We start from the raw sequence: 21917 nt of genomic DNA on the forward strand, positions 1-21917 counted from the left end.
TAAACATTTTTGACCTTTTTTTTATAAGACAGCTGTTATGGAATAATATCTAGCGTGCAATAATTTAAGTTAGAAGCTCTTGATTTTTATATGCTGCAGTATCATTGTCTGTGAGAATCTTTTAGAATAAGTACACTTTCAAATGTATCTTGTACAATGATTTTCTTTTGAAGTAGAAACTAATACAAAATGTGCATATTTAATAAGTTTACAGTGTAAGTTTACCTTTTATCTGTGGAGGATATGTTGAATAGAATCCATTTTAAATTTTTCGAACCAGTAATACTGTGAAGAAAGAATTGTATAAATCTATGGGCGCAAAATAAATGAGGTTGAGTAACAAATTCAGTATGCAGAAAGCATACGCAGGGAATTTAGACTTTGAGTTGCTTTTTATTTGCTCAAGATGCTATTAAGCCCTTTTGGATGGATACCAGTTCTGCAGGTAAACGGGGAAGTATCTTTTTCTTAAGGTGTGTCCAAAATCAGTGTTCTGGTGTGGACGAGGAGTTTGCTTTGCAGGTGGATCTCCCAGTTAACCCCACTTAGCTAAGCCTTTGTTTGAGTGATGGAACAGTCCTGGGGCATGTGAACAGGATTCCTGCCTGATGAAACTCGACTGGAAGATGCATTCCAGGAGCACGCTGTAGCCACAAAAGGGCATTCAGTCCCTGGGACCAGTCTGAAAATAGTGGAAGAAAAAAAACCCACCTCCCCCCAAAAAAATAATTACCAAACGCAACTTCATGTGCAAAGTGTGAAGGTCGGGTGCTTAGCACCCACGAACCGATGTCTGTAAAGTTAGTGGGCGTCTTTTCAGTGACTTTGGTGAGCTTTGGGTCTGGCTTGAGTCCATCCTAATTAATTGTGTTTGGTGCTGTTGACTAAGCAGTAACGATGTGCAGGGCAGCGGCTCACAACAGCCCCGCTAACGGATGGCTGGGGGAGTTGCGGGACAGAGTTGCTGAATAGTCCTTCACCCAGCCAGTCGTTAAGTGCTAACTGGCTGTATAATTACTCTTATTTACTAATTAAAAGAATGAAGTTAAATACATCTTCCACATGTTTCTCAGCTGCTGATACAGAAAATGTAGAAATGGTTCAGCAACAGTTAAAGTAAACAGTAAAGTATCCCAGGATTATTTGAAAATTATTATTTATTTTTATTACTATTACTTATTATTGCTGTTTCAAGAAGGTTTAAGAAGCGTTTTGGAAAAGCAAAACAAAAGCTGCCTGGTTTGTGTATAACACCAGTTGTCAGGAAATCACAAAATATGGACCCGTAATTTCTATTAATCTCTGCTCTGGCAAAGCCTTGTTTTGTGGCTTTGGCTAAATCACTTAAGTCTCCCTGCTCCTGATCTGTAAAATGGGGATGATATTTTGTTACCTCTTCCAAATGCTGAATGGATAAATTAGTATTTTTTAAGGGTTTTATAGAAACAGTAATACAGTATTACATAAGTGTTAAGATTGGGGTTTTTTATTGTCTGGTGTAGGTGTAATATGGATATTTATGAGCTGATTTCTTGACAATTTAAAAATGCTGCAGTCTCGTAGTGAAACAAGAAACGCTGTTTTTGCAAATATTACAAAATCTGTTGGTTCCAGAGGATTTATATCATACAGCCAATGAAAAATTTTAAGCACACAGTGTGTCTAGTATTTTTAGCCTGCGTTTATCAATACTACTTTTGTCTTCGTACTTATTATTCCGCTGCTTTGAAACTTTTACCTAATACTATCTTAAATTGCACTCATTCTTACAATTACTGCTATTGTCACAGCTCTCATGAGGTTAATTTGCAGTCAGGAGCCACGTGGATTTTGTATTGAACACAGTTAAAGAACTCGAGGATACTCCTGGAAAACAAAGATTGTTTTGTGCCACGACCAAACCTTGAGCATCATTTCTCTGAAATTGTTTGTGTTTAGGAAAATGCACTACAGTGGGCTAATAAACTGATGTGAAAATTTCTCAATTTACACCGCTTGACAAGTGCTAAAAGAAAAGCATCTTTAATTTTAATGTGTTATTAGGACCTTTTTAGAGAGATTGTACAAGTTATTAACAAGGTCCTCTGAGACAGGAGACGGGTAATTAACAAGACCTACAGAAAGAGAGTTTAGGTAATTAACAAGATCTTAGGCACTGGACACAGGGAAACAAACAGTCCAATATTTAAAGCTGACAGGTTGTTACTAGTCTGATCAAATTCCAGATCTGGGAAACTGACTTGATAGGTGTTTGGGAGCTTTCTAAGAAACATCATATGTAAAATAGATATATACATACACACAATATATATGTGTATCTGTATAGACATATATGTATACATATATAGAGAGATGCATTAAAAAAACCCTTTAAAGTAGCACTTCCATGACCTAAGTGTTGTTAAATTTAGAGAAAAGAAGATAAAGCTTGTGCCTGCATACTGGTTACACTTTATGTCAACTTCTTGCAATAAATATGTTACAGTCTAAGCAATGTGGAAGATGGAATAGTGGAGGAGAGAGAAACCTGTATCTTACTGGGATTCACTGTAACAATTATGAATAATGAATTATGGCTATGAATTTATAACATTAGTAATTGGTCAATTGGACCATAAAATACAGAAATACTATTTTCTGTGTTCTTTTACTGCTTCGGCCTTTTTTAAAAATTGCAACTCAAAAAAACCCCAACCGACAGAACCCGTAAACTCATCTATTTTGCATCTTTCTGCTTTGTGTGTCGTTTCTGAATGTGGTTATTTTCTTCAGCCTCTCTCCCCCCTAGTATCATCACACTGTTCCAAAGGGATCAGTATGTGCAGTTTTATTTGTTCCAATGGATGCAGTGTTTGAAATAAGCAGTGTGTCTGCATTTTTGATATGTCTGTTACTAGCTTTGGAAAAAAATCAAACAAGTGCCATGAAAACATGAGGTTCTTTGATAACTGTGATGCATTTAGATCGTATTAAATTGTTAAGTCTAGAGAATCGATGATGTCGGTTACATTTTAGCAAATACTAAAATTTTGCATGTGTGATGGTCAACTAGTTAGAGAAGCTTTTTCAAAATCCTGGTGTTACTCTGAATTTCTAGGTCAGTTGAGCTGTATTAGTAGAGCAGGTGCCTGGTTCTAGTCAGCTGCAGTTGTGAAGTCAAACCTGTTAGCTTAAACCACAGTGAAGATAAGTTATTAGTGCAATAACTTCAACATCATCAGAGATAAATGACTGTTAAATGGTTTCAGTTTCGGCCTGTTACATGTGATGTGCCAGAGACGTAGTCACTGGGCACAGTTCCATTGGAATGAACCCCAGAAGTTGCCTGGTCAGAGCAAAGGGTTGTGATGGCTGTGGATTTCTTTACCGAGTAGGTCATCCTGTTCCAGTGTACAACTCGCTGTTTTTAATTTTGGTATGCCTTGTTCAGAAATGTTGATTTCTAACAAGTTTATTAGTGTGCTTGCTTGAGTAATAGAGATGGAGTTTGTTCTGACATTTTAAAGTATGGTTCTCTGTTAGTCAGAAATTGACATCAGGTGAACTATGCTATTTTCAGAATTTTGTGCCCTCTGTCAATGTTAGCATGTCTTATTTTAAGAACAGTGTACCTCTGCATTGCTTTTCTTGAAATGAAAGGATTTTTTTCAGTTCTCTACTGAAATTTGATTAGCTTTATTTCCAATCAAATGTGATTATCTATAGTCTGGGTAAAACATTATAGTCTATGACAGTGCATTAATTATACTGTAGACTGTTAATTCAGTGTGGTAAAGCTGTCGGTTGAACGTTCTTTCAACAAAACAAATACATGACAGGTATGTGAGAGGTAGGGGGAAACTACAAAACAAGGAGAAGTCATGTGAGGATTCTTAGTCTCTCCTGCCAGGACTGTTATCGTCCAATTTAGAGAGATCACTGAAGGTGATGAGAGAATAATGAAATCTTTCGCAAAGCTACTACAAAGCAATGGTCACAGTATTTGGGATATTACTAGGATGGTTTGGAGCAATGAATTCCTAGAGAGATATTGTAGAAATACCTAGTGTTAATCTTGACTTTTGCAGACTCTTCACCAGCAATCACTCACTCCTAATTAGTTGTCTCTTTTAGGAAGGCTGTTTTGAAAGTTCATCCTGCTGGCTGAATGACAACATTTTTTTCAAGCTTTCCTTGTCTGTTGGTGCACATTAGGGCATGTGAAAACTTTTTTGAGTGGATGCACGAGACATATTATCTGTCCCAAGGGGGAATGCACTGCCTAGTCTATTTGCTCTAAAAAAAAAAAAGAATTAAATAGTTATATCCAGTTCCTTTATTAATAAATGGAGAAGCTACATAAAATTGATGAACTTTAATTTTTTTCCTGTTTCTTTGTAAGAACTAAGAATTAATGCTGGTTTTTTAAGCATTCAAAAATGCTTAAATTTTCTTAATTAAATGCTTAAAAATTCTGGAAGTTTCGATACAAAATTTTGCTTTAGGGTTGGTTAATCTTTTGGTTGACTTATAGTTCTCTAATAGCAGGGTCTTCTAGTGGAGGTGGTGGCACAATTTTTATACTGAAAGTTCTTCAGTGGTCTCTTGAGAATAAAACTTCATTAGTTTTTTAGCCATAGCACAACTGCCTAGTAAAAGGAGGAATATTTAAATGCTTAGAACTATTAACTTCTTATGTAAAACTGTTGTTTGTTTCCAGAAACTTAGTTTAAAATTCAGTCGTGTACACTGTGTGATATCACTTTTGATTTTAGAACGTCTTGTAAGTCCTGAATAATAAATCAATTTGCACGAGTAATGTGTCCAGCAGCACACAAGTACAAGTGCCATTGTTTTAAGATACTTACATTTTTGGAAGGAGAAGGCTAGCATGCTGGCAGAGCTCATGAATGCAGCCCTGTATGCCTCTGCTTCTCTTGATCTGTCTTCTTCAGTATCAGACACCTCAGAATTGGTCACCAGCTTATTGTGGATCCAAATTCATGTCTGTTTTCAAAATGGAGGTGTTTATAGATAAAGCCAAATTTTTGTTAAATTTTTTGAGCTCTTTTAACTGAAAGCCAGCTGGATTTAACTCCAAAGAGTGGTGGTCAATGGAGTTAAATCCAGCTGGCGGCAGGTCACAAGTGGTGTTCCTCAGGGCTCAATGTTGGGACTGTTTCTGTTTAACATCTTTATTGATGATCTTGATAAGGACATAGAGTGTATCATCAGTAAGTTTGCAGATGACACCAAGTTAAGCAGGAGTGCTGATCTGCATGAGGATAGGGAGGCTCTACAGAGAGACTTGGATAGATTGGATCGATGGGCCAACGCTAATGGAATGAGCTTCAACAAGGCCAAGTGCCAGGTCCTGCACTTGGGCCACAACAACCCCACGCATCGCTACAGGCTTGGGGAAGTGTGGCTGGAGAGCTGCCTGGCAGAAAAGGACCTGGGGCTTCTAATTGACAAGCATTTGAACATGAGCCAGCAGTGTGCCCAGGTGGCTAAGAAGAAAGCCGATGGCACCCTGGCTTGTATTAGAAATAGTGTGACCAGCAGAAGTAGGGAGGTGATTGTCCCCCTCTACTCAGCGCAGGTGAGGCCACACCTTGAGTATTGTGTCCAGTTTGGGGCACCTCAATACGAGAGAGATATCGAGGTGCTGGAGCGAGTGCAGAGGAGGGCAACAAAGCTGGTGAAGGGCCTGGAGAATAAATCTTATGAGGAGCGATTGAAGGAGCTGGGACTGTTTATTCTGAGGAAGAGGAGGCTGAGAGGAGACCTCATCGCTCTCTACAACTACTTGAAAGGCCATTGTAGAGAGGTTGGTGCTGGTCTCTTTTCACAGGTAATTAACGATAGAACAAGAGGGAATGGGTTCAAGCTGCAGCAGGGTAGGTTTAGACCAGACATTAGGAAAAAATTCTTCACAGAAAGAGTGGTCAGACACTGGAATAGGCTGCCCAGGGAGGTGGTGGAGTCGCCATCCCTGGATGTGTTTAAGAGTCGTTTAGATGTGGTGTTGGGGGATATGGTGTAAGGGAGAACTCTGTAGAGTGGGGTTGATGGTTGGACTTGATGATCCCAAGGGTCTTTTCCAATCTAAATGATTTTATGTTTCTGTTAAAGTTTCTGTGCTTCTGTATTGTTGCGTTGTCGTGTTTCTACTGCACTAAATTTCAGGTGTTCGTGAGCTACAAGAGAAAAGGCTACTTCCTTGAAGTGCGTGTTGTTCAGGACCATTATCCAGCATCGCGTTTTGAATCTATAACTTCTTTGCCTCATGAAGCCTTCTGCCTTCTTTGAAAGGCTCTACAGAGTCCTGCAGTATACTCATGAGCAGACCATTTCCAAAATACTCTATATAGTGAATATTAGCTTGAGAACAAATGATTTGCAAAAGCACTGTGTCTTAACATTCAAAGTTCAGGGGCTTTGGTCCAGTTTCTTAACTCTTGGCATGAGACTTCATAGTAATATTAAGAAATGGAGTGATAGCAACAAAACCTGATACTCTTTTTGTGTCCACCTGTGGTTACACAAACTCCAGAAGGCCTTGGAGCATGGCTTGACAGCAGGACAATTTATATAGTGAAGGGTCTTAAGTGATGTTCCCCAGAATCTGATTGGGAAATAAATGGTAATGTGCTTACTCCATACTTGCTTAGCTGCCAGACATGACAGTCATTCCTTCTCAGAGCATAAAGTGATGTCTGCACTGCCAGGCACAGCAGGCTAATAATATTCTATGAAAAGCTAAGTTTCTGAATTTCATTAACTGTATCTGATTATATTCATTTCTTTGTTTCTGTGTTTCTAGTACATTGGTAATAACTTAAATTGCATCCTAATATTTCAAGGTTTTGATACGTGTTGTGAGAATGCAAAGAAAAATGCACAAGCAATGTAATAAGAATCAGCCCAAAGACCGAGAAGTAGGAATAGGAATAATATTTCGACTCTAATGGAAAATGAACATGGTAGAGTTTTGCTAATTACCTCTACACAGTCGTTCCATATTAAAGGAAAAATCTTGAAACCTCACACTGAGCTTATTGGTATAATGGATATTTTACAGGATGCCAAGGTAGCATAGAAGATTTCAATAGTTTGAGTAGTAGTGATTAATGTAAATGTCCTAGTTTTAATTTCTAATAGTATACAGTACAATGATCATATAACTAATATGAATAGCAAAAGATAAGTAAAAAGCTTTTGCTCCTTAAGAAAGTGTGCTTTCCATGCAGCATAATGTAGGAGTCTGATTCCCATTCATTATGTTGTCAGAGTAAATGGTTCAGGTACTAAAATGTTTAAATCGGTTATAGGAAAGATTTTTTTTAAACATTGTTTTAATCTCTAGGCACTTAGAAGCTAAATATTTAAGCAGCCACTAGACGTAATGTTTGAATTTTTAACTACTATTAAACTTCAAAGGACAAAATTACAAGCCCCAGTCATAAACTTGAGCTTGTGATACATCCTAAACTCAGCTCTGCTGTGTTGAAGCTTCTGTACAAACTGCAAATAATCGGCGTGCAGTGTAAGCATTTAACTACCTCATAAAAAGTAGGTGTTATGAAAAAAAAAGTAAGAGTTCCGTGTAGTTCTAATGTAATGTATTTAAATAGTAAAAATTACAATAAAGCATAAAATAATATGCTTGCTATGACTATGAAACAGTCATCTAAAACACTCTACAGAATCAGCATTACAGTATGGCCGTCTCCATTATTAGCTTATACTATTTTTATTTCTCATCACTTTTCTCCTCCCAGCAACGTGGCGATTGGAAAGGGTCCTCATCTCAGATGAGCTCAAATTCAAATTGAAATCCAAGGTAATAAAACCCCAGAAATTCAAACAAACTTTACTATTGAGTAAAAATGTACATGTAAAGAAGAAGTTATATCCCAAGCAATAAAATAATGGATATGATTTAAACTGGTAAAATTATCTGATATAAAGTAACTGTTAAGGAAACTAATTGAATTCACAGATGAGCGAAATGTGCGACATGACTAATTGCTGTGCTGGCAATTAGACTGAAGAAGTCTGTTCTGCCTATGGTGGGGCAGGGGCAATGTAGAAGTTGGGTGGCTTCGTCACTCACCTGCCTGATCCTACTGCAGCTGATTTTGAATCTGTGCTGGTGCGATTTACCTCCCTTTTACTAGTTCCTAACTTTCTTGGAGGTGATCGGAGTGAATGAAAGTTTGTTAGTTGTAAGAGACAAACTCTTAAAAATCATTGTGGGACCTTGGACATCACCTTGAGGCAGATGAGACTCCAAAGTGGTGGGCAGGGGGGCTTCTTGTCCTGTCTGGATGGAAGAGGCAGAAAATGACTTGATTCCTTGAGATGATGAAGAACACAAGGAGCAAGAAGGTAGATGAGGTCTCTTCAGTGAGCAGAAAAAAGTAGTCCAGCCGGTTTGTGTAGGTTGGGAGGTATGTCCAATGAGGAGACGTTAGACATAACACCTGGGAGTTACACACCGTGTTAGTGACGATGAGCCAGAGAAACCCAGTCTGATTTCAGTTCTCAGAGTGAGTTGGCAGAAAGTTCCGTTCGTTAGAAAAGAATCATCTTTTTACTTGTTAACTGAGCAAATTTATTTTGGGCATAATTGAGAAACAATAATTATAGAATCTCACAATGCAACTTTTTTTTTTTAATAAACACAGTTCATAGAAAACTGCACTCAAAACAAAGCTAAAAGAACTTATTTTGCCAAGCTGTGACCGTAGTTTTTTCAGGCTTCCATGGCAAAAGTTCCCCGCCAATTTATCAAACCCTGGGGAAAAAACAGAGATGGGACTATACCAAGCATTATCCCTATGAACTGTGATTGTAACACAGCCAAAAAAATTACATTATTTTTTATAATTGTTTAGATTAATGATTTCAGAATGCTTTTAGGAAGTCACGAAAATGGCTGCTTGAAGGAGGCTTGTGATGGTTGTGCAGCGTGTGGGCTGTGGTCCTGGGGGTGTGTTTTCTGTAAGCTATTACCAGTAATCAAGGAAGATGGTAATGTTAGGGGTATATTACTGTCATGAAATTTAAATTAAAAAATAAACGCTCTCATGAATTTCAATACAGCAAACATGCGACTCCCCCAACTGTAGGCATTCATAATTTTACAGTATTTTTCACGGTATTATTTGGTCCTCGGACAGTGAATTACGTGTCCGGCGGTGAGAGCCTGCGTCTGCTCACGCTCACCTCGGGCTGGAAGCGCTGGCAGGAAACCCTGCGGGGCTCAGCGAGGCCGCCGCGCTCCCGCCGTACTGAGCAGACAACCTGATTTACAAAATGTTATATGCATTCTCAGCACCTGTTTCTTCCTTGAGAAGCAGTAGATTTTCCACATATCTCTTTAAAATACGAGTAAGAGTATTCATGGGGCTTGGGGTCTTATTGGGGAATATTCTCTTTAATAGTTTTTCATTTTTTGGCAAGTATATTCAAATTGCTTCATGTGAAATACGCAGATGTGCTTTTTTGTAATGGCAGTTACAATGTCCGCAATGTTATAGAAATGATCGCAGGTTTTTTAGCTTTAAAAAAAAAAAAAAAAAAAAAAATTAGTCCATATTGCCAGTGATTTATATTTCTAATTTTCAAATGTAACTTTTCGTAGTCAGACCTGCTGCTTTTCTTTTAAGCTGCTGCTATGAAAAGGAGTCCCAGAACTTATTTCACAGAAACTATAAAGTCATTCAGGGCAATGAAAGATCTTGCTTTTTTAACCTTTCAGAAAGTCACTCAGTTGAGCAGTCAGGCCGTATTATTCTATATCTTGTCTAACATGAGGAAACAGTCCCAAAAGAAAGATATCCCAAATTAACGCCACACTTCGTTAAATAGAGACATTCTTGGTTTTCACCAAGCTAATTCGATCCAGTTCAGTTAACTCAGTTTTTTTTGTACTGGGATCACAAAAGGCAGCCATGAATGAAGCAAGTTCATCATGTGTTTGACACATCAGCGTGAAACTAAAAGGCAGGCGGGGAGGGAGGGTTCCTGCCTTCAGCTTTTTAGACAATACCCGATGAAAGAGGCCCCTCATTCAAAACTGGTCTCCAGCAAACTAGGCAGACTGCTGCGGATCACTGTTACAAACAGGTATAATGGGAATTAGCCAGAATTGGATTCGTCAGACACCTCTTGATTTCCAGTTGTGACTGTTTGCGTAATCCAATCTTTATCTAATAACCCCAGGCCAGCAGATGGTTCACGGGATTTCTGTATGAGCAAAAGCCTGCCTACTTTGGAAATGAAAAAGAATGTACAGAAGAAAAAATCATAATGTTAAAAAAAAATATAATGTAAACAAAAAAAATTTCTTACAGAACAAATCAGGTTTTACATTTTACATCATTTACTTTTGTAAATTATGTCCCTTCCACTTTTATACCATGAAATACATGGCTTATAAATTCAGATAATAGAGTGATGAACAGTCACAAAATACATGTCCCTTACTTTAAGCTCCCTTTAAAATTAAGAAAATAGTGTAAACATATTTTTGTAACTTTTTGCATTATTCTCAGTCATCAAACGTCACCCTTAACCGCCAGTACATGCAATCGAACTAAATAGTAGATTCTGGGATGGGATGTCTGCTATGATGCTACCATGTAAATAGTACTTGTGAGCCATATCCAAATTCCAAACACGTTTTCAGAGGGTTAGCTTTCTCTCCAAACTTGCTGTAGCAAGTACCTAAGAACACAGCAGCACTGATTTTCGAAGATATTTGCTAATAGTTGCATCGGCCTGAGAGATCAGTGGACTGATTCTTAGGCCTGACACTTAGACAGTGGCTGCTTTTATCAATATCAGCTGCACCTTTGCAGATGAGGAAGGAAAAAATCTCAACTACATCATGAAACAGCTTTGCTTTTTGAATATGTGGGGTAGTCGCTAGGTTTGTGAAAGAATAGATTATTTACTGGATTTTAAATACAAAACCAATATTGCTGACAGAAGATGTCTTTTCAGCTCTGACTTAAGCTGGTGATCTCGCTGGAATTTCTGAAGGACCTTTCTCCTCTGGAAGCTGCCATGAAAGCTGGGAATACATGTTAGTCTGCGGGGTTTTGGTGTTGTTTTTTAACAATCTCATCCCAGGGACCTGTTTCCAGAATGTTTCATGTAAAGTATCTCTTTTTGCTTAGAATCTCAAGGTAAGTGTAGAGACAAGAGAAGAGCTAGGGAACCCTTTCTTGCATTCCTTAGTTACTTATTCCAATTCTATGACAAAAAGAATACGAAAGAATTGTGAACAGAGATTACATGAAAATTTCCATTAACTTTGAATATTTTCCTACTTTTTGTAAGTTCAACAAATCAACAAAATAAATAGTATTAAATATTTTATAGCTATATACCTAATTCAGTAGTGTCTTCGAGTGTATATTTTGGTCAGATAAATATGCAGTGCTAATATCTGGGGGTTTGTTTTTTTCCCACAGTTTCAGTATGAATCCTCCTGGCATTGAGGACCTCAGGAAGACAATGGTGAGTTACGAAGCGTTGCCATCAGTAAATGCCAATTTATTGGTGCTTGACACAATATAAGCTATTATTCTTTTTTAACCGCTTATAAGGAAATGTTGGGTTTTTTTTTTTTGTTTTTCTTTTCAAATATCCATAAGATCTAATTAGAAAATCACAGGCTTAATATAAATTTGGAAACAAAGAAGAGTTCGACACTCAATAGATAGTGTACTTCTGGTATGATGATGTAGAGAAGAAGGGAAAAATTAGATCTTTGCACAAAAAGTAAAAAGAAGACTGTTGCTGTGGGGTATTTCAAATGACTCTAGAGAAGTAATAGTCCGGTGAGGAACCCTGCGTTAGGCAGTGATGTATTAATTGGCCTAACAGGAGTCTCCTGTCACTATAGTTGAAAACTTGAGGACAGTCTTTAGATGGCAAATCAAAATGGAAGTAATGAACTGATACAGGATAGGATTAATAGTACAAATAGTAAAGGAACAGCCTCTCAGAAAATACTAAAAATAGAAATACTAACATTATTCAAAATACACTTTTGACTCTAAAAGTTCCTGGAATAAATTGTGTACTAAGACCAAAAAAATCCACAGATTTCCTATGCGGTGTCTTTGTTTGAAGGAAAATGTGGTCTTGCTGGAATTTATTCTGTGAATAGATGAAATCTTTAAAAGTGGGTTTGTTTTCAATCTTTAAAATATATAGAAAATTTTCACAAGCAAATAGGACTTTGTACTGTTTGTTTTTTGCTGGTTTATGTAAATGACTTGTAATAACATTTGATGTTATTGTAAACGCCCAAGTTTTTATAATGTAAGTAACTGGTGGGAGATGTCAGAGTATATGAAGGCTGTCTTTGATCAGATAGTAAACTGAATTCTACCAGGCGGTTACTTAATCTCTGACAAAAAGCGACATCAAAAAATTGATTTAACTTAGCAGCTATTGTCTGTAAAGTAACCATAATTACAGTTTCTGTGTGCTTGCAAATGTACTACCGCAAATCATGTAATTTATTGCTGGTGAAAGCATCGGTTTAATTCTTTTAAGAAATAAGATGTGAATTGTTTTATTTAAAGGATTTAAAGGTGATAAAAGAAATCCTTGATGATTTTTCTTTTGGAATACCAGCTATCCTGAATGTCAGTTGTAGGATTATGAGGTGGTGCTCATTTAATACAAAATACAAATTAGGAGGAGAAGAAACTATATCTCAACCATAGTTTTGAATGAAACCATTTGAATATATATATATTTTTTTTTAATGTTCAAGATTGCTTTCTAAGGTGTTTGAAGTAATTTATTATTAGGTTCTGCAATAATAGCCCTCACCAAGTTATTATATTTCTTCCCTGTGCGTCACATTTAGTAATTATGTTTGTATGTCTTCTACTCTGGTGCCAACACCTGTCTCTGAAAGCAGCGTTTAAATGGGAGCAGTAGCCAGTTGAAAGGGCAGCATGAGCTCTTTAAGGCCTAATTAAGAACTGAAAGGAAGATGAAGTAAGTAGGACAAAAGATGTGAAAGTAGCTTAGATGATATTCCCAGAGCAGAATTCCTCATTAGAACAATAAAGAGATGATCAGAGATTGCCAGGCCTTCCGTTTTATCTAACTCCATTTCCTCCGGCTGTCGGTGTGTACCCCAGTAGTATTTTGTAGCTGAGACAATCGTTCTTTGCGTAGCTTAGTATTTAGAACCTTTTTTTCTTCGTATTTCATTATAAGATTAATGTTTTGTATTAAAATTTTGGTAGCTGTTTTTGTAAAGATATAATTGTTCCTTATACATTTAAGTATCACTTATTTGCTCAAGCTGAAAATTTAAAATCTTCTTAACTTCAACAATACTTATTTCTAAGTACTAAAACCCTTTAACTAGAATGTTGTGTAATTAATGTGATAGGTTATTCCTCCCAAAGATCTATATAGAGCATATGTATGACCAAACATCTTTAAAGCATCTTTAACGTCTTTAACATTTTTACACACAATTTTCCAGTAAACTTTATATAATATAATGACATCATTGCATCTTAATTCCTGTTATTGACCTAGTTATTGATCACTTACAATATTGTAGCTTGATAATATAGTTCAAAATTCTGAATACGTACACATAAATGTGACGTTAAATAGCTCAAATGTAGCGAGCAACCCTTAAAAGCACATATTTGCAGGAGGTGCTATGAGAATATAATTGATGGAGAGAGGCTGATTGATCTGTCGTACTTCAACCTATTTGCAGTGCCCCATCACTTTTAATTAGGTTTATTTGAAAACTTCGGCCACCTGCATATTTTAATTATTCGACATATGCCAATGTGTAAATACGGAGCTGTATGGAAAGAAAAGGAGTGAAAAGGAATGAAGCGGGGAAAAGGAATGAATATGATGTTGTTATGTGGTGTGCTTCCTAGCTGTGCAAGCTTTATCATTTTTAATGGCAAGTTCTTACTGTAAACAAAAGCTACCATGTGTTCTTCTGCCCTGTTTGAGGTGCAGGATTTGAGAACTTAGATTATTTTAATTAGTTAGAGGTTCCGTATCTTTTAAATGTCTCCATTTCTGAATCAGCTAAAACTTCCTGCTTTGCATGTCTGACAGTGCTAATACTTTTATAAACCAGCTCTCTCAATCTTTTTCTCAGTTACACATTTCCAAATATTTCATAATCTGGTTAGTTAAGGTCACAGCTAACTCTTCTTGACACAGAGTAAGTTGTTCACCTTTATAGTATTATAGATCGCATATTGCCCTTTGTTAAGGGGACTGATTTTTCCATCTCTGTTAGTACCTGCACTTACTGGGTCATCAGAAATCATTACAGAAAGAATTCTGTTTTCCCTACTGCTTAATTCTGGGCCCCTTCTGCTTTGATGCAAGCAAGATCTTTCAGTAGTACATATTTCTGTCTTAAGTGCTGTGGTGCAAATAAGATGCAGCCTTTTAACTTCACATGAAATTCAAAATTGAAAGTTTTATTATATGATTCAGAGGCCAAGGCCTGGAGAACCATTGATGACTAAAAACAGAGTAAGAGAGACAGATGAGGGCTGATGTCATTTAAAACTAAGTAAACGTTTTGCTATGATATGCTTTAAAGGTGAGAACTCGGGAAAGTTACAGTAGGACTTGAATTCTCAGGGCATTCTCTTGTTCCTCTATAATTAAGGTTACCACATAGTCAGTTTCCCAAAGTGGAGCTGCTGACTGTTCTTGTGGTTACCGCTCATATAGTCATTAACTGCGTACACATCTCTCCGAGAACAATATTATTTTTTTTCTGAGATGACAATGTGGGAAACTTATTTTAAATTATCTCCAGTTTTCTGCTCCAGTGGGGGTACCGAAGGGAGAAGCTCTAGAGCAAATGGAGGTACGTTGTCTAAGAGATGCTGCTTCTGTCAAGAGGTGCACATGAGAAACGTGAAAAGCGATAACCCATCAACTTGTTCAGAGCACTCAACTATTTAATAAAATCTGGTGTTTTTTTTTTAAACTTATCTGTAGGATGGCAATCCTTTCGACGCCACTGCAGGATACCGTAATCTCACTTATGAAGAGGTTTTGCAGGAGCTGGTGAAGCATAAAGAGCAACTTAAGAAGAAGGACACTCATATTCGTGAACTTGAGGATTACATTGATAATCTTCTTGTACGAGTGATGGAAGAAACACCTAGTATTCTCAGAGTGCCATATGAACCTTCTCGAAAAGCTGGCAAATTTTCCAAAAGTTAAGACAGTGATACTTGATGGTACTTTCTGCTGAATACGTTAGTGAAAAGAAACCACACTTGAACGTTTTGACTTCTCTTCATTCCTTGTCTCCTAAGAAATTCCAGGAACCAGGGGAGGACAGGACGATGGTGTGGGTTTTTTTCGTTTGTTTTTTTTGTTTTTTTTTTTTTTTACTCTGAACACTAGCAGGGACTGCCAAAAGTCATATTCTGTTAGATTACCTAAATAACATTTTTTCTTTCTTTTTGAAAACACCTTTAGGTACGGAATACTTGCAGTACAGTAAATAATATGCATTAAGTATGTCCATGCAGTTTATATAATAGCTTAGTGTTCACCATGTGGCAGTTTCAGTTGGGAAGTCTGTGCTGTTATGAATGTTTTCTTGGATGATTATTGGTATTATGCAAATATATCGATTCTGGTATTACAGCATGCCTTCGAGACCGCTGTTTTCAAGCCAGTGCAGTACGCTTTACTAAACCTTCGTGTGGTTTGTTGCAATGGAATGTAGTTTGTTCTACACATAGTAGAGGAAAACAGTGATGCACAATCTTTGCAGAGTAAATGCTGTATTCTATACGATGTGCTTTTTCTATAACAATGTAAAAAAATACCATGCCATTTCGGTAATGGCACATGCTGGAGTCAGTTATTTTACACTTAAATGCTGAATTTTGTGTTTAATGATTGAACTTTGGTAGTGAGCTCATGTCACAAGGTTGTTTTGAGGATCTTTTTGTATGAAGTTATTGCATGCCTTTTTATATGTTAAAGTACTTTGAACAGTGTTAATAGAGTCAGAGATAGGACTGGAGAAAAGTATGGAATAAAGATATGAATACTTTGTTCAAAGTCTACTACAGTGCAAATGTAGGAGAAATGAACAGACTGACTTAAATAGACAGGATAATTCAAAAAATATAGAACTGACTCAATTTAAGGTTGAGTTTTACATGATAGATATCTGTCTTAGGTTTTTTTAAATCTTATGACAACAAAGTATATGCCTTTAGAAATAGGCTATGTTGCTTAAACACATATAGAGTACTTAGAAAGGCTTTTCATTAAAAAAAAAATCTGTAGTCCTTGTAAGTCAGTTTTCATTGAGGCAAATGAAAGAAGAATGTAGTAAATGTCTTCCTGATCATTTCATACTTGTTTGTAAAATGACATATGAAAAAGGTACCTATTATTCAATAAATTGGAAAAATATAGTGAATATATAATGGGAAAGTATCGTAGGAGAAGAATCCTCAGAATATTAACATAAATAGATTTTAATTTCCTTTATACAAGTCTCAGTTGCTGTGAAACAGTAAGATGATATTTAAAAAAAAAGTATAGAGAATATTTTAGATTTGGGTTTAAGAAAACTGACTGTCTTCTCCTCCTCCTCTTCTTTCTCTACACCTGATCTGTTTTTTTTCTTACAGCACCACGTAATGGCTGTTGCTGAGGAGGAAAAGAAGCTCGAAATTAAACTCAAATTTTTTGTTGTTGTTGTAAAAGATCTAAATATATTTTCATTTTTAAATCTGCAAAAAGTAGTAGTATCTTGGGTAATTAATTAATTGATCTGGAAAAGTTGAAAAAGTTTTATCTGAATGCTTTTGGCAATGTTAGTATTGTGTGACAGTACAGAATTGTTAGAAAAAAACATTTCTCTGTACAGTTGTTCTCAGATTTAGTTTACTACTTTTTTGCATTTTTCTTCCTTCCTTTCCTTCCTTTCCTTCCTTTCCTTCCTTTCCTTCCTTTCCTTCCGTTCCTTCCTTTCCTTCCTTTCCTTCCGTTCCTTCCTTTCCTTCCTTTCCTTCCTTTCCTTTTTCTTTAGGAACTACCTCCCACCCCCCTAGCGCTATGTCCCTAAAATCTGTGCAGTTTGAGTGTTCCCAACCCAGCATTGAGATCCTTTAGTGTAGATCGTTGTGCCTGGATGGATCCTGAGTGATTCAAGCCCTGCCTAATTGTAGTGTTCTGCATTTAGACATTTGTAGCCCAGAAAAGGGCCCACTTCATCAGGTAGTCTCTCTTTTGACAACCTAAGGATTTATCGCGGTCGGTACCTCATAAACCACATGAATGTTCCTTTGACCCACTTGAGATCTAAATGACTGTAAATTTGTTATAATATACTCAAAGTGCCAAAGGTTATGTACTAAGTTATGGTACATTTACTGTTGGAAGTTAGGTTTTGCACTCAATTAGATTTTAATTTCCTAATTACACCAAGATGTATTTCAGTTACTCAGTATTTCCATAAAAGTTCTTAAACATTTTCAAATGTTTGGCCGAAGCAAGTGGTTTTCTCATGTTGTTAATGGGGAAGTGTTGTGCAATTGTTTTGAATTCCACAGTCATTTTCAGACTAACTGGTATGAGACCATCTGTAATATCTGCAATGATTAAATCATACACACCAACGGGGTTTAACTAAAGTAAACTAACCCGAGAGTGTATGCTCCAATGACTTTTCACTTGCAAGCCAACTTATAATTATTAAAATGAAACTCTACTATATTTAGCACCTCTGAAATCACTTCTTTTAGAATGTAAATGTAGAATATCAAACTGCATAATTGACGAAGAGCAGATCATTTGACATATTTGCATACCAAGAACGATAAGCAGATTAAAGGTAGCGAAAAGATCAATTTTTGTGCATTAGTGAAGAAATTTCGTGAAGCTTTGAATGTGCTATCTAGTCTTTATCTGATCTGTAAGTGAATAAAAGCACCTTTTGTTTCTAACAGTTTATCAAGAAAGAGGGGAGAACGACAAATGCAACTTAGGAAAAGGTAAAGTTACTGAGAGAGGCAGAATGGGACACTTACAACTGTGAAAATATTTTTATAGGGTTCCTATAGCTAAAGATATAGTCAGCTTTTGGAGCAATTCTGGAAGGATTACATACACATCATTTTCGGGTTAGAGTGAGAATTGTAACATATTTCTGTATTTTGAAAAGTTTTGAAAAGCATCTTCACCCCGCATGTATTTTTTGAACCGCGCAGCTTTCAAGTGAAGACACTTCATACGAAGTAATTTATATGTTGAAAACAAAGAAAGTTCTGTTTCTCCCAACAGGATAAAGTTGTAGACTTTCTTGCAGATCATTGTAAAACCACAATAACTTGCCAATTACGGTCACTCTTTCTTGCCCTTTAAAATGTATGGATGAAAATTTTGGACATCTCCACATTTTTTTGATTTTTTTTTTTTTTCCCTCTCAAAAATTCGCATAAGGGCTCATCCGTGCACACACTATACTTTGAAATTACCCTTTGAAACGTATCCTCTGCCCATAGCCATGTACTTTACTTACTTTAAAGAACAAATATTAAGGCCATACTTTAATGTTGTAAGCAACCAATTTAAACTTTCTGCCATTCAAGGAGGATGTTTAATATTTATATGTTACCTCTTGCTGCTCTATTTTACGTTTAGCTTGGGTTTCCACCTGCTAATGAATGTAGCATTCTCCCTGGGTTATGCATAACTGCATTTATTGCTGTTGTCTCTGTATCAAGAATTATTTGTAATTTTCCAGCTGTGAAAATGTTGCCTTGCATTTCGAAAGCTTTCCTGATTTGGGGACCTAATGAAAGTCATGCTCATTAGGTACCAGTCTGCGTTTCTTTCTGTACAGGATGCCCGCCCTTAGATGCATCTTGACAACAAACAGAACTGCTGTCTTAATGTGTTTACTGCTGCGCTGGAGGTTTATTTCCACTTCCAGCTTTAAAGAAAAATTATTGTCCTACATCAAGTATGTAAAGTAAGCTCATGCTTTTTTGCTCTTTGTGTATCCATTACTGTTGTAGCTACGATAGAGGCGTTCGCTGTGGGCTTGAAATGGTGATATTTAAAGCATGTTGACTAACTTCCTCTGTTTGAAGTCCATGGTGAAGGACTATAGCGCTGCTGTGTTGATGATGCTAGATTTAAGGGTCTGTCAGCACTTTCGCTATGAAACCCTATTTTCAGGGATTTATAACTTCTAAATGTAGATACAGTCACTGGAAGTATTTAATATGCAATAGGTAGCACTTTAATCTGTTCATGAAGGGTTTTGAGATTTGTTTCTGTTGAAAACGTCATGGTCTCCTAAAGCGTGGTGGGCATTTGCTGTATCTTTTATAATTTGTACGTTGAAGAAGCCACTGTATGTTACAAATGGTAGAGCCATTCCTATTCATCTTAGAAGCTTCCAGATGTCTCGTATTACAATGTGCTATAAAAAGCTGAAGATCCAGGTTATATAGGAAGTCTGTAAAAGATACGAACATTACCTATAACTTAAGGGTTGATTTCGTCTCGTGCAATCAATGGTAGTTTGTCTACATTTAATAATGGTACAGAATCACAACTATATGCACATGTGAGAACTATAAACTTAGAATGCATGAAGAACTTTATTTTTGTTTCATTATTGCGACTTCAACTCCTTTACTTTGATTACAATGTTATCTTAATATTTTAATTTCTGTTCATTAAATAAATATTGCATGTCTAACACTAATAAAGCACCACAATGCACTACCGCCGTATGTCTTGAATTGTGATATTAATCTGTGTTACGCAAAGCACGTAACTCCTAAGCTCCGCTTAAAAACGTGTTTGTGAGACCCGTGCTGTTAAGACTCTCAGACCGCAGAGAGGTATTTCCTTAAGGACAGCTCTAAATGAATATCCCAGCTGTTTGCAGGGTAGCCATTAAGGGAAATCTTTTCACTGGTGTCCAAAACTTAGAATTAGTGAAAAAAATGACGTGTTCTGAATGTGCTAATATGTATGTCTCTTTTGTATGACAGCTGCAGTCTCTTTAAAATGCACCTTCCTCTGATTCTATGGTTGTGTAAATATTACTAGGAGGCCTTTGGCACCGCAGGCCAGAATGGCGTTTAGCATGAGGACAAGACACCGTGCAAATTTTGCTATGGAAAACATGATGCATATTTCTCTCCCTGCTTGGGAGGATAAAACCCAGCCAGAGTGACAGAAAAGTGGAGCCTCCTCTCCCACCTTCCCTGCCCCATAGGTGTTTTTTTCAATGCTCCCATAAGTTTTTCAACACGCTTTTCTCTGCAAAAAAAACCTGCTTTTGCCTGTCGTCTTTTCCTCTTCCTTGAGGCAGCAAGACAGCAAAGTCTGTCCCCTGACAGTAGTAGGTTTTCTGGATGCTGTGGAGATACGAAGAGCGGTTCTGGCTCAGGAGAAGGACATTGTGAGTAATTCACCCAGTTACTTGGTGGCTTGAATTTCACTGGGATGCAGTTCCTTTCCTTGCAGTTAACTTGCTCGGTGACTAGGTCCTTCGTCGTACAGCTATGGACTTATGAGGTTTAGAAAGGGTTCTTCTCATTGGGGTATCCATGAAACGTGGTGGTTATGGGAAATCAGTCCACTTTTGAGCTGTACATGTACTTACACATGCTTCGTTACACAGGTTTCCGCCAGCTGTTTCAACCCATGTCTGGCTGACTTTGCAACTGTGCCGGTGGGTGAGTAGATGAGGAATGAGGACAGCACCATGCTGCATATTAAATACCAGCTTCCATCTGTAATTCACATCTGGTAACTTTAATCTCGGTTCCTACGCCCATTTGAAAATGGAGCCAGTGCAGTTTCCCTACTGCACAGGCATCATGTTTGTTAGTTGATACCGAGTGTAATTCTATTGACGATGTAAGAGTCCAGCTTGATTAAATAGCTTCCACTTTCCCCAGTACAGAGTTGGGTTTTGAGTTTTCATTATTTAACATCTCAAGCCCCCGATAAAGGTTTTCAGGGATATTTTAAATATAGTTTAGCAGTTAAAGAGGTATTGAAACATGTAGATGTAAACTAGAAGTATCATTAAGGATAATTCTCTGTCCAGTTACATTTATTAAATTTAATTCTTTATGGAACCATACGGAGTCAAAATCAGAATTTCATTTCCATATTTTGTTTAATTTGGTTTTTTGGGAGTGTTGTGCATGCTCTGGGTGCAGCTCAGTTGGGATACGTTGCCCTTCTGCGTAACACTGGGCATGTTAGTAAAGTTATAAACAATGATGATGAAAAGCAAATCCCGCCTCTCATTCTGCATTAATAAATTAGATGTTGGATTATTTTGTTGGATTATTTCGTAATAGTGCCATTGGGTTATCTTCTAAAGGAACTATTTTCTCTTGTCTGTACTGCTTACTGAGTAATGATGATGGCAGACTGCCACGCTATGTACAGCGCAATTTGAAAACGGTGTGGCATTGTCTGTGTAATGTTTGTAGAAATATCAATATATTCAATGCTGGAAGCCAGTGGCTATTACATGGAGATTATTGCAATGTGTTTTTACAGCACTTAGCAACATAGATCAGTCTTTGATAAATGGATGGTAATTTAGGAGAGAAAAGTACACTCCGAGGCTAAATACTGACATGTTTCTACTTTAAAAGTAAGCAGTTTAAAAAGGTTTCGGGGACGTGCAGCATTTAAATGAGGCCAAATATTAAAAAGGGGAAAAATTTCCCGGGATGGCCGTTCGTTTCAGCCTTAACAGTATCTGCTGCGTGACATAGAGGGAATGAGCGAAAGCGGCATTGGGGAGATTCCACTGTTGGCATACAAGAAAAACCAACCACAAAAAGTTAATAGGACTAGGATTTGGATTTTAA

General features: G+C 37.0%; 1 protein-coding gene across 1 annotated transcript in view; it reads left to right on the forward strand.

Moving 5' to 3' along the window:
- Window positions 1-19799, forward strand: part of RAB11FIP2 (RAB11 family interacting protein 2) — a 35372-nt gene extending 15573 nt beyond the window's left edge. Inside the window, exons 4-5 of the mRNA XM_063338768.1 lie at window positions 11469-11514; window positions 15025-19799. Coding sequence (XP_063194838.1) covers window positions 11469-11514; window positions 15025-15252 — 274 coding nt within the window. The 3' untranslated portion in view covers window positions 15253-19799. The remainder of the gene's footprint in view (window positions 1-11468; window positions 11515-15024) is intronic.
- The last annotated feature ends 2118 nt before the right edge of the window (window positions 19800-21917 follow it).

Source organism: Chroicocephalus ridibundus, chromosome 6 (genome assembly GCF_963924245.1).
Source record: "Chroicocephalus ridibundus chromosome 6, bChrRid1.1, whole genome shotgun sequence".
Taxonomy (NCBI): domain Eukaryota; kingdom Metazoa; phylum Chordata; class Aves; order Charadriiformes; family Laridae; genus Chroicocephalus; species Chroicocephalus ridibundus.